General features: G+C 40.7%; 1 protein-coding gene across 2 annotated transcripts in view; it reads right to left on the minus strand.

The window, feature by feature from the left end:
* LOC127419741 (ribosomal biogenesis protein LAS1L-like) overlaps positions 1-14,301 on the minus strand; it is a 31,337-nt gene that overhangs the window by 8,548 nt on the left and 8,488 nt on the right. The window contains exons 7-9 of one of the 2 annotated variants that reach the window (XM_051661427.1): positions 6,112-6,221; positions 5,922-6,007; positions 5,598-5,801 (exon numbers count right to left, since the gene is read on the minus strand). In XM_051661427.1, coding sequence (XP_051517387.1) covers positions 5,598-5,801; positions 5,922-6,007; positions 6,112-6,221 — 400 coding nt within the window. Of the gene's footprint in view, positions 1-5,597; positions 5,805-5,921; positions 6,008-6,111; positions 6,222-14,301 lie in introns of both variants that reach the window. The other variant, XM_051661417.1, reaches the window with a different exon arrangement.

Consider the following 14,301-nt stretch of genomic DNA (forward strand, 5'->3'; position numbering starts at 1 on the left):
TAAGCATTATTTCTTTGCAGATGTCACTTTTTGATACTTAATTAAAATTAACTTATTATAAGTGCAGCTTAAGTAGGGCTGCACGACTTGGACAAAAAGTCCTATTGCTATTATTTTGAAAAATATTGTGATTGCGATTTGAACTGTGATGTGATAAAAATTACACTCAGAAAATATTTTTACGATTTTCACATTTCAGTTTCATAACAAAATGACATCAAACTGAATTGTGTAATGTTACATCCAGTGATGTATTGTATATACGTGTTGCTGTTTTGTCCTTTTTGTTTCTCCCTGTGTTGTTCCATATCTTTCTCCTGTCTCCACTTTCCACAGGATTGGACCTGCCAGGATTAATCTCTATCTGTGACTGGTGTGGCCCAAGAGATAGGAGTATAAAAGAGACCACCACATCTACAGGGGGAGCTTTGTTGAACTCATGATTTCCTGTTGTTTCCATTGCTGTTGTTAAACATTGTTGTGCTAAGAGTGTTTGTTGTAGTATGCTGTTGTTTGCTTGCCTGTTGGTGTCACTGTTAAAAATAACATTGTTGTTTGTGTTGATAGTTGATTAACCTTATTTCTTTTTGTACATGTGTGTAAATATTCTAAATAGCTAATTCACCTGTAGGAAGCTGTAGGGGGTGGGTGCCATTTTCTTTTGTATAGATTATTTTTATCTTGTTTAGTGTTAGTCAGGGAGTAAGTGTGTTTATTGTATTTCATTTCTCTTTTCTTTGTTAGTTTATTCAGTTGTTTGTCAGGAGTTAATGGGTCTTTGGTTTGTTGTTTTGACTTATGCTCACCCCTGAAGTTGTTGCTTCCACTGTGGTGTTTTTAATTTTGTGTTCTAATTTTTATGTTGCGGCCTCACCCTAGAGAGGGTCGTAACATAATTGGGGGCTTGTCCGGGATTTGAACCCGGGACCTCTCGCAAAATGTACAGAAATTGAATTGATAAAACTAAAATTTAGTTTTTTTTTTTTTTTTTTTTAAAGATTATGCAATTCGGGGGCCTGGGTAGCTCAGCGAGTACTGACGCTTACTACCACCCTTGGAGTCACGAGTTCGAATCTAGGGCGTGCTGAGTGACTCCAGCCAGGTCTCCTAAGCAACCAAATTGGCCCGGTTGCTAAGGAGGGTAGAGTCACGCGGGGTAACCTCCTTGTGGTCGCGATTAGTGATTCTCGCTCTCAATGGGGCGCGTGGTAAACTGTGCGTGGATCACGGAGAATAGCATGAGTCTCCACATGCTGCGAGTCTCCGCAGTGTCATGCACAGCGAGCTAAGTGATAAGATGCACGGACTATCTCAGAAGCAGAGGCAACAGAGACTTGTCCTCCGCCACCCAGACTGAGGTGAGTAACCGCGCCAACACGAGGACCTAGTAAGCAGTGGGAATTGGGCATGCCGAATGTTTTTTTTTTTTTAAAGATTACGCAATTCAGTTTTAAAGAATGAAATTGAAATGCATAAATCCTAAAATTATTTTTTAAGTGTAGGAGTTAAGTGATACCTTTGGACCAAAATTAGATTATATTCTGCACATGCTCTACTGCCAATAAAAATACTTAAAGAGAGTCCTGTTAAAATAAACCAAATTCAGACCTTTTTCATACATCCAAATATAAGCAAATAAATAAGTAAAATGGTGAAACAAATATTCACATTGTACCTGTCCACTGTGTACCTGTTTTTATACACTCTGTTAAAGGGTCTCAGCTCACTATTTATCATAATTATTTTTTGGAACCCCATCTACTTGAATAATATATTATTGTATAATATTTATTAATTTTAATATTATACAACAGTAATATTAATATATAAAGCTTTTATTTTATAATATAAACAAGCTTTTATTTTGGCGGGATCCACAGGAACACATTAAGAATTTCTGGTTGTAGCAGAATTTACAACTTCTGTATAATGGGCTATTTATTTTAACATATCCTCCTCTGTCCACAAATATCCAATGCCATGAGGTATTTTATTTGTATATTAACTTGTAGCGGCCAAACATATTTGGAGTTACGCAAAAGTGAAATTAAACTGAATCTGCAGCGCTTTAAATACAACACGCTCAGAGTATGTAAGCAAACGGAACTGAACTCGGAGCACATCTGTTACTTTGAGCGCGAGATGGAGTTGTGGAGCATAGAACCACTCTGAAAACACTGAAATAATGCACTAAAACAATACAGACCAGACAAAGAAGCACACATTTATTTAATGAAATCACAGCCTTTTGTGGGTAAAAAAAACAAAACAAAAAAACACACATGGTCATATCAATTTATTTCGATTAATTGTGCAGGCCTAGGCTTAAAAGGATAGTTCACCCAAAAATGAAAATTCTCTCATTTATCCTCATGCCATCCTAGATGTGTATGACTTACTTTCTTCTGCTGAACACACAGAAAGATTTTTAGGAGAATATCTAGGTATCAGCAAGTGAATGGGTACCAACATTTTGAAGCCCCGAAATGCACATAAGAGCAGCATAAAATGAATCCATAAGACTCCAGTAGTTAAATCTATATCTTCAGAAGTAAAATAAGTGTGCGTGAGAAACAGATCAATAAATAAGTCCGTTTTTACCATAAATTCTCCTCTCTGCCCAGTAGGTGGCGATATACACAAAGAATGCAAATCACCAAAAACAAAAGAAGAATGTGAAAGTGTATAGTGATAGTAAAAAAGAACTTAAATATTGCTTCAGAAGATATGGATTTAACCACTGGAGTCTTATGGATTACTTTTAACCTGCTGTAACAAAGGTTCATTGTCGGGCAGATAGAGGAGGAAGCAGGAGCCGGTTTCCACGAACCACGTGAGCCGGACTTTGTTTAAATCAAACAGAAATCGCTTTCCAGCTTGTATCAAACAAAATAACACTGCTTTTCGGCATACACTGAAACAAAGTCCAGCTCTTCAGCAACAATCATGACCACTCTCTGATCGCAGACACGCAGTCACTGGTGTGTCACTCTTCTCTCCTCTCTCTGTGGACTGGGCCCTTTTTTATCTCCCCCGTCTCTCACTGCGCACACACAAACAGTGATTAATAGCAATTAATCTCAGGTGAGACTCCTTACTGCTTTCTCTCTCCCCAGACGGGCGCTTGACCACGCCCTCGCCTCCACATACCCCCACCACCCGACTCAGGCTGGGAGAACTGTCTGGTCTGCCCACTCCCCCCCCCTTTCTGGAGAGGAAGTCTGCGACAGCCATCTGTGCCCCCGGTCATTGGACCACCTCAAACTTAAACGGCTGGACTGCCAGATACCAGCGGGTGATCCAGGCGTTGGCATCTTTCATGCAGTGGAGCTATTGGAGCGGGGCATTGTCCAAACAGAAGGTGAATGCCCGTCCCAATAAATAGAAGCAGACAGTAAGGACCGCCCACTTGATGGCCAAGCTCTCCTTCTCTATGGTACTGTACTTCCTCTCTCATAGAGAGCTTCCGACTAATGTACAGCACCGGGCGCTCCTCCCCCTCCACCACCTGGGACAGTACAGCACCCAGCCCCCTGTCTGATGCATCCGTCTGCAAAAGATAAGGGAGAGAGAAGTCAGGGGAATGCAGAAGCGGCCCACCACCAAGTGCAGCTTTTACCTGCGTGAAAGCTTGTTGGCATGGCTCCGTCCACTGGACCAGGTCTGGAGCTCCCCTTTTAGTGAGATCAGTCAGCATGTTGGTGGCGTCCGAATAATTAGGCATAATCCTTCGACAATAGCCAGCCCAAGGAAATGTCTCACCTCGTTTTTGTTCTTGGGCCTTGAGCATGTCGCAATCGCTGCGGTTTTATCAATTTGGGGCCGCACCTTCCCATGACCCAAGTGGAACCCCAGATATCATACCTCCACCCGCCCAATTGTGCACTTCTTCGGGTTTGCTGTGAGCCCCGCTGGTTGCTGCGACCTCAGACCGGCCCCCAGATGCTGCATGTGCCGCTGCCAATCATTACTATGAATAATGATATCATCCAAATAGGCCGTAGCATACGCAGCGTGCGATCTGAGGACTCGGTCCATAAGATGCTGAAACATAGCCAGGGCCCCAAACAAACTGAATGGAACCACAAATTGGTATAAACCAAATGGTGTGAAGGCCGTTTTCTTATGGGACATCGGCGTTAAGGGGATCTGCCAATAACCCTTTGTTAAATCCAGTGTCGAATAAAAGCGAGCAGTGCACAACTGATCGAGTAGTTCGTCAATATACGAGGCATTGTATACACATCAAATTACAACACAGCATTGACTTTCCTATGATCCACACAAAACCAGACCGAGCCATCGCTCTTCGGTACCAGAACCACCGGGCTGGGCCAATCACTGTAGGATTCTTCTATTACCCCCATATTAAACATGGCCTTTAATTCTTACCGTCCTACCTGTTTCTTGTGTCCGGGTAACCGGTAGGGATGGCTATGTACCACTACCCCCAGGGTTGTCTCGATGTGGTGTTCTATGAGATCAGTGTGGCCTGGGAGAGGCAAGAACATGTCAGAGAAATTCTTTTGCAATCTGGCGTTTTGACGGCAAGAGGTGGTCTGAACTGATAGGGTTTTAGATTCACCTCCGGTCTGAGCTCCTCCCTCTCCGGAATTACCATTGCCAAGGATACAGGGACCGCCTGTCTCCATGGTTTTAATAGGTTGAGGTGGTCAATTTGACGTGCCCCGCCCCTCTCCGTATGCACTACCTCTTAATCGACTTCCCCAACTCGCCGTGTGTCCTCAAAGAGCCCTTGCTACCTCGCAAGTAATTCCCGTAGCTGTGCTCCCGTTATACAGCCGGTATTGACGTTCTTGAGCCTGTAGCAAATTCCAAAAAGTGTTGGCGAGGGATCGGAAGTCTTCCTCCAGCAGCGATGATGACTCCATAGTAGCGTATCCTTCCTCCTTCCAGGGTTTGTTAACAAAGGTTTGTTGTCGGGCAGATAAAGGAGGAAGCTGGAGTCGGTTACCATGAACCACACGAGTCAGATTTTATTCAAATATAACAGAAATAGCTTTTCAGCATGTATCAAACAAAATAAGACCGCTTTTCAACATACACTGAAACAAAGTCCAGCTTTTCAGCAACATGAACACACTCTGATCGCAGACACGCAGTCACTGGTGTGTCACTGTTCTCTCCTCTCTCTGCGGACTGGGCCATTTTAATCTCCCCCGTCTCTCACTGCGCACACAGAAACAGTGATTAATAGCAATTCATCTCAGGTGAGATTCCTTACCACTCTCTCCCCAGATGGGCGCTTGACCACGCTCTCACCTCCACAGCTGCCTTTATGTCCTTTTGGAGCTTCAAACTTTTGGTACCCATTCACCTGCATTGTGATGACCTACAGAGCTGAAATATTGTACTAAAATTCTTTGTGTTCTGCAGAAGAAAGTCTTACACATCTGGGATGGCATTAGGGTGAGTAAATTATGAGAGAATTTTCATTTGTGTGTGAACTATTGCTTTAAATGTACAAAAAAAAATTTTGGGACACTGTTATCACACACACACACACACACACACACACACACACACACACACACACACACACACACACACACACACAGAACGTCTTGGGTACATACTTTTACTGTTGCAGATGAAAATTTCTGAGATCCAGGAGGCGATGTAGTAAGTTTTGTAATTGGACAGCTCGTTTGAGAGTTCAGCAAAGAGTTTGTCCAGGATCAGAATAATAAAGATGGACGAATTCAGGACCTTCAACAAGGGCAACCAGAACTGCAAGAACACTCGAGGAAGACATGGGGAGAAAACATCCACAGAGTTCTCTACTGAGAGAGAAAATGAGAGAGACAGGCAAGTTAGAATACGCACTGAGTGAGCAGGCTCTGTCTGTGTGTGTGTGTGTGTGTGTGTGTGTGTGTGTGTGTGTGTGTGTGTGTGTGTACCTGAGGGGTCAATACCCAGAGACTGCAGTTGTTCTGCAGTGGGAATAAGAAATCCATCCTGCACTAATACATCAACAAAGATGTCTCTGTAACACACAGACAAAACAGATGTTCAAATTTGCCACAGTGACAGACATCTGATTTAACATTGCAGTAATAAAGACTTGCACAATTAAACACATGCACACACCTGGCCTCTGTGGCAAAGTGTTTGATCTGTGTCAGGATCCAGCTCAGATCAGCGCTGGCATCCGGCCACACTCCAAGCTGCCCTCCCTGCTTTGCCAGCTCTTCATACGTCTGCAATAATCACACAAAAATAATGAGCATTGTGGTTATTAAACACCGATACCTCAACTTGCCATCAAACTGCATAATATCAACAGCAGAAACAATTATAACCTGTTGTAATTATTGTTACACAAACAAGTGTTTACCACTCAAGTTCCAAAAACATGCAAGCGCACAAACTATAGTCTTAAAAGTGAAGTGTGTAATTTCTCATGGTTGATGCTGCACATTTCATTGGGACAGGAGAAAATTAACATAAAAAAACAATGGTTTTTTTTAAATGAAAAAATTAACCTTTAAATGTCCCTGAAACAGTAATCGAGTACTCTGTGTATTTCTTTAAGAATGGGATTCCACAACAATACTGCGCTAACCAAGGTTATTATCGATAACAAAAACAATTACTACATGAAAACTGGCAGTGAAAAAATATTTTTAACTAAAATAAAAAAGAAAACAGGAGTTTACATTTTTCTTTATCAAAACTTAACAGAAACTATAAAAGTGCACTACAAAAAGAAAAAAAAATAGAACCATGCAGAAAATTACTTACGTTTTTGCATTTACATTCAATGTTAATCGTATTTAAATAATTTTTAAATAATCTCTCAAGCCTAATTTCTCAGTGTATTCAATCAAAAAAGAACAGGCAAGCAGCTGTCTGACTGACATGTAAAAACAACCAACCACAGTTCGCCTGCATATGTGATGTTTAGAGGCACGTATATCTAGGGGAGGGGCTCTGGACAACACCACAACAAATCAGCGTGCGTCAGCAATATAAATCTAATGCATAAACTAATGTTAATATATACCATATATTAACATAACTTTTCATGTTAAAAATCTACAGTTGAAGTCAGAAGTTTACATACACTTAAGCCAAATACATTTAAACTCAGTTTTTCACAATTCCTGACATTTAATCGTAGATAACATTCCCTGTCTTAGGTCACTTAGGATCACTACTTTATTTTAAGAATGTGAAATGTCAGAATAATAGTAGAGAGAATGATTTATTTTTAGTTTTTACTTCTTTCATCACATTCCCAGTGGGTCAGAAGTTCATATACAATTTGTTAGTATTTGGTAGCATTACCTTTAAATTGTTTAACTTGGGTCAAATGTTTTGGGTAGCCTTCCACAAGCTTCTCACAATAAGTTGCTGGAATTTTGGCCCATTCCTCCTGATAGAACTGGTGTAACTGAGTCAGGTTTGTGGGCCTCCTTGCTCGTATATGCTTTTTCAGTTCTCCCCACAAATTTTCTATCAGACTGAGGTCAGGGCTTTGTGATAGCCATTCCAATACCTTGACTTTGTCCTTAAGCCATTTTGCCACAACTTGAGGTTTGCTTGGGGATATTGTCCATTTGGAAGACCTATTTGTGACCGAGCTTTAACTTCCTGGCTGATGTCTTGAGATGTTGCTTCAATATATCCACATAATTTTCCTTCCTCATGATGCCATCTATTTTGTGAAGTGCACCAGTCCCTCCTGCAGCAAAGCAACCCCACAACATGATGCTGCCACCCCCCTGCTTCACGGTTGGGGTGGTGTTCTTCGGCTTGCAAGCCTCACCCTTTTTCCTTTAAACATAACGATGGTCAGTATGGCCAAAAAGTTCCATTTTTGTTTCATCAGACCAGAGGAAATGTCTCCAAAAAGTAAGATCTTTGTCCCCATGTGCACTTGAAAACTGTCTGGCTTTTTTAATGGAGGTTTTGGAGCATTGGCTTCTTCCATGCTGAGCACCCTTTCAGGTTATGTCGATATAGGACTCATTTTACTGTGGATATAGATACTTGTCTACCCGTTTCCTCCAGCATCTTCACAAGGTCCTTTGCTGTTGTTCTGGGATTGATTTGCACTTTTCGCACCAAACTACGTTCATCTCTAGGAGACAGAATAAGTCTCCTTCCTGAGCGGTATGATGTCTGCGTGGTCCCATGGCGTTTATTCTTGCATACTATTGTTTGTACAGATGAACGTGGTACCTTCAGGCTTTGGAAATTGCTCCCAAGGATGAACCAAACTTGTGGAGGTCCACAATTTTTTTTTCTGAGGTCTTAGCTGATTTCTTTTGATTTTCCCATGATGTCAAGCAAAGAGGCACTGTGTTTGAAGGTAGGCCTTAACATACATCCACAGGTACACCTCCAATTGACTCAAATTAGACAATTAGCCTATCAGAAGCTAATTGGCTAACTGCCTAACTGATGTCAAGGCTAAGGCTTGACATCATTTTCAGGAATTTTCCAAGTTGATTAAAGGCACATTTAACTTAGTGAATGTAAACTTCTGACCCACTAGAATTGTGATGTAGTCAATTAAAAGTGAAATAATCTGTCTGTTAACAATTGTTGGAAAAATTACTCATGTCATGTACAAAGTAAATGTCCTAAACGACTTGCCAAAATTATAGTATGCTAATATGAAATCTGTGGAGTGGTTAAAAAAATGTTTTTTTGGGGGGGATTTTTCCCCTTTTTCTCCCAATTTGGAATGCCCAATTCCCAATGTGCTTTTAAGTCCTCATGGTCGCGTAGTGATTCGCCTCAGTCCGGGTGGCAGAGGACGAATCCCAGTTGCCTCCGCGTCCGAGACCGTCAACCCGCGCATCTTATCACGTGGCTTGTTGAGCGCGTTGCCATGGAGACATAGCGCATGTGGAGGCTTCACGTCATCCACCGCGGCAACCACACAACTCACTACATGCCCAACTGAGAACGAACCACATTATAGCGATCACGAGGAGGTTACCCCACGTGACTCTACCCTCCCTAGCAATCGGGCCAATTTGGTTGCTTAGGAGACCTGGCTGGAGAAAAAATGAGTTTTAATGACTTCAAACCAACTAGTACATGTTGGAATTAATATGAACCAAGATTAATTATTGCTATAAATGTTGTTCATTGTTAGTTCATGTTAAAGGTGCTTTAAGCTATATTTTTTCATGAAAAGGTATGCAAAAAATGTTCAGATTCTGCACACTGTCTCAAGAAAGCTCATTTGGCATGTTCAGATTCTGCACACTGTCTCAATAAAGCTCATTTGGCATCTTTGGAGTGCAGGGTTTTTTGAAAGAGAGAGAGAAGAGGGCTCGTCGGCCCCCGAATGGTCCTCAGCCAGCTGGACCACCCCATTCAGCGATGCCGGTCGGTGGCTCTGGACCCACTCCGCTGTCCCTTTTGGTAGCCAGTCGATGACTGCTCCAGTACCACCAGATCGAATATCTCCTTGACGTCACGATCTTCAGCCAGCAGCCACCTTCGGCAGGTGTCACGTAGCTGTCGAATGAATGCGAACGGGCAGCCAAGTTCACCGAGCGTCAGTGTTGGCGTTGTTGCTCTGGGCTTCAGCCGACCAGTTGGGCTTCCCCAGACAACAGCGGACCAGAGTGCTGGACCAGTTCCATGCTCCTGCCGTCTGGTCTAAGTGCTTATGGAATGCCTCCGGATCGTCTTGAGGTCCCATCTTCATCAGCGTGACGTATGGTACGTAGGTGGGTCCGGGGTTGCGGCTGAAGAACCCTCCTGGTGTACCATGCTCCGTAGCACCTGCCGGTCCTCCGCTTGAGCCTGGAAGAGCGCCTGGAACTGCTGCTCCTGTTCCATACGCAGCTCAACAGAGACTGATGTTGGGCTTGGTGGATGCTGGCTAGGGTCTTGAATACTTTGGCCAGCAGCAAGGACTCCATGCCTGCATTTTCTTCCTCCAAATCCAGGGTTTTGGCTCCACTGGCAAATTTCTCGCTCACTTTATGGAGGAGAAGAGGGAGCCAGATAAACAATCCACATAGTCGTTTATTCACACACTTTTCAGTATAAACACATAAAGCTTTGCTTTTCAGCAGAACACAAAACACACACGAACACTGCTGCATGCGTCTCTCTCTCTCACTCTCCCCTCCGACGGTCTGGACTCCCTTTTTATCACTTTCTGGCTCTCATTGTAACACAGAACAGCTGTTAGAGATAATTTCCCACAGGTGTCAATCCTTATCATTCTTCCTCTCCCGGCCTCACTCGGCCATGCCCACATCACCACAACAACTTTATTGTAAATATTACAGATAATGTTGTGTTGTAACAGATAATCTATGACTACAGTAAAAATAAACAACTAAAAATAGACTTTTTAAATACAAACAAAATAAAAACTATTTATGGGCCATTAAAATTTAACTACAACAAAACTGAAAACCAAACAAAAAGAAATAAAAATAAAAACTAGTGAAATGATCCTTTTGCTTGGCGACTTTAATGTTCATGTTGACACTAGGGCTGAAACGATTAGTTGACGTTATCGACAATGTCGACAATAAAAAATTGTCAACAAAAATTTTAGTTGTCGAATAGTTGTTTGATCTCATTTAACGTAACATAAGATCACATTAAACTCTAATGATGACGAGCGAGAGCAGCAATGCAGCTCTCGCCTGACTGAGGAGAGGAAGAATTACACGGCTTACAGTCCAGATGCACTCTAACCTTTCCAAACAGCTTCAGTTGATGTAGATCGCTAAGTATGATACAAAAATACAAAATAAGTAAATACAGAAGCACTCTCCTTGTGGAATAAGTGGAGCTGGAGCTACCACTCCGCTGAAGCAAAACTTGTGTGTGGAGCATCTTTAAAGGAAACACCCCGGCGTTACATCTTAAATGCAGTTATATTTAACGTGTTACAGCTTTAATAAAGTTCAAATAATACGGAAGCAGTTCATTGTAAATAACTACAAACTCTGAAACTGGCATTTCTCTGTGCAGTCATCTCCTCTTCTATGAGTTGCACGAATGTCCCGATCTAAGGGGGAAGAGATTGAAACTGCACCCAACTGAGGCACACTGCGGAGACGCTCATCCCTCAAGAGTGCACGCTTAATGCAGCTAGATTATAACGTGATGGCTTGCAACTTATTGAATCATAATATACACTGGCAGCCAAAAGTTTGGAATAATGTACAGATTTTGCTGTTTCGGAAGGAAATTGGTCAGGACATTACTGATGTAAAAAAACAGCATCATCACTATTTGAAAAAAAGTTATTTTTGATCAAATCTAGACAGGCCCCATTTCCAGCAGCCATCACTCCAACACATTATCCTTGAGTAATCATGCTAAATTACTAATTTGGTACTAGAAAATCACTAGCCATTACATCAAGCACAGCTGAAAGCTATTTGGTTTGTTAAATGAAGCTTAACATTGTCTTTCTGTTTGTTTTTGAGTTGCACATTATGCAATAGACTGGCATGTCTTAAGGTCAATATTAGGTCAAAAATGGCAAAAAAGAAACATGAAGGCTATACAATGCTTGAAATTGCTAAAAAACTGAAGATTTCATACAAAGGTGTACACTACAGTCTTCAAAGACAAAGGACAACTGGTTCTAACAAGGACAGAAAGAGATGTGGAAGGCCAGATGTACAACTAAACTCGAGTTTGAGAAACAGACGCCTCACATGTCCACAGCTGACAGCTTCATTGAATTCTACCTGCTCAACACCAGCTTCATGTACAACAGTAAAGACAAGACTCAGGTGTACAGGCCTTATGGGAAGAATTGCAAAGAAAAAGCCACTTTTGAAACAGAAAAACAAAAAGAAAAGGTTAGAGTGGGCAAAGAAACACAGACATTGGACAACAGATAATTGGAAAAGAGTGTTATGGATCTTAACCCCATTAAGCATTTGTGGGATCAGCTAGACTGTAAGGTGCGTGAGAAGTGCCCGACAAGACAGCCACATCTATTGCAAGTGCTACAGGAAGCATGGTGTGAAATGTCACCTGAGTATCTGGACAAACTGACAGCTAGAATGCCAAGGATCTGCAAAGCTGTTATTGCTGCACGTGGAGGGATGAGAACTCTTTGAAGTACTTAAAAAAAATAAAAAATAAATAAAAAATAAAAAATAAAATTGTAATAGTAATTTTTCATGTTATTAATGTCCTGACTATACATTGTGATCAGTTGAATGCCACTTTGGTGAATAAAAGTACCAATTTCTTTCCATAAGAGCAAAATCTGTACATTATTCCAAACTTTTGGCCGCCAGTGTGTGTGTGTCTGTGCATTTCTTATCGTGAAGAAAAGTTGCAATACACAGCTTTATTAATAAGAGAGTTTTTTTTTTGTGAGTTAAAGATGGATTGAAGTGAACAAAAAGGTGAGAGAGGGTAGTCTTTGCCCCATTATACACTGCAACAAAATACATTTTTGATTTGTTTTTGCTTGTTTTCCAATATAAATATATAAAACTCCTTTAAAAAAAACTTACATTTTCTTTAGCAGCTATACTGCACAAGAAAAATTGTTATCGGAGAATGTTGAATATACAAAAATACAAATAAAATAAAAATATCTAAAAATCCTTTAAAAAAAAAAAAAAAAAAGATGCATTCACCTGAGAAGCAGCATATAAGATATTTAGACTTGCTTTTAGAGAATAGATCTTGATTATAAGTATATTTTGTCTTTACTGCACTCGCAGAAGTAAAACCAAGTGAAAAAATACACTTATATACAAAATACACTTATGTTTAAGATACATTATCTTAAAGCAAGTCTAAATATCTTATATGCTGCTTGTCAAGTAAATGTATCTTGTTTTTAGGATTTTTAGACAATTTTAAATGGAAAACAAAACAAAACACTTGATAATAGGATTTTTTGCAGTGAATTTCTTTACTGAATTAAACTTAATAAAAAGTACTTTTTCCCCTTTAAATCAGTGAATGTCATTTAGAGGTATTTTTAAAAGATGATTTTGTCCTCGAAGTCAGGGCACAAGGTGAATAATTAGTTAAGAGCTAATGATTAATCATTGCAATAATCAGCGAATAGTCGAATAATCGTTAGATTAATCGATTTTCAAAATAATTGTTAGTTGCAGCCCTAGTTGACACTGATAATGCCAATTTCAAGTCTTGAAAGATGCTATAGGAAAACTTGCCTTACTGTCCACCTTTTAGCTCTTTCTGATCACCAGCTTAAATATAAGGTCACCCTTAATGCTACACGCTCATTTTATCTCTCATCTATAATAGGCAGTGCAAGTTGTAGGCCTAAAGCCCTCTTTACTACTGTCAATAAACTCACCCAGCTACCGGCACAGGATGTCTCTGACTCTGAAGAACTTTGTTGCTCATTTCTTCACTTTTCAAAATAAAATAAACTCTCTCTATCATTAATTTTCTGTGAACACAGCAACTCCTTTAAACAGGCTTTTCCCTGAGCACCACATTCAACATCTATCTAGTTTCAATCCATCCAGCCAATAATTCTAAAATTAAACTCATCCTCCTGTGATTTAGACCCTGCTCCCACTTCTCTTCTTAAAAACTGTCTTTACACCATTACGGCACCTATTTCGCATCTAATTAACAAATCACTTGCCCTGGCCACTGTACCTTCCAAGCTAAAAACTGCTGCTGTCACTCCTGTCCTTAAGAAATCCAACTTGGATCCATCTGCTCTTCTCAACTACAGACCTATTTCTAATAGTCCTTTTATATCAAAGCTCCTAGAATAAGTTGTTGCCTCCCAGCTACAATCTTATCTTGTTGCAAATAAGTTGTATGATCCATTAAAATCTGGTTTCTGTCAAAATCACAGCACAGAGAGCTCTGTTAAGGGTTACTAATGATGTTCTCCTTTCTGTTGACTCTGTGTCTCTCACTGTCCTTATCTTGATTGATCTCAGTTCTGCCTTTGACACCATCTGCCATAATACACTTTAGTGCCCGACCGATATATTGGTTGGCCGATATTAGCCTTTCACCGATATATCGGTATCGGCATATATTTTACCGATATGCGCTGATATGAAAACTTTTTTCAGAACATATAATGTAGAAAACAATGCTTTAGAATTGGCGTCATAGCGTAGTTTGTCCAGCAGAGTGTGTTCCGACTATATTGTTTACAGAGCTGACTCTGAGCTGATGGTGGCTCTGCAGACAGGGTGGAGTTAAACGGTGCGAATTTGAGGAGATCTCTTCTCGTTAAATTGCTAACTAGTTTGTGAAACACATACTGGAATGTTAATAAAAAATGACCCCATCATTTTATATAACTAATATAAC

The sequence above is a fragment of the Myxocyprinus asiaticus genome, chromosome 3 (genome assembly GCF_019703515.2).
Source record: "Myxocyprinus asiaticus isolate MX2 ecotype Aquarium Trade chromosome 3, UBuf_Myxa_2, whole genome shotgun sequence".
Taxonomy (NCBI): Eukaryota; Metazoa; Chordata; class Actinopteri; order Cypriniformes; family Catostomidae; genus Myxocyprinus; species Myxocyprinus asiaticus.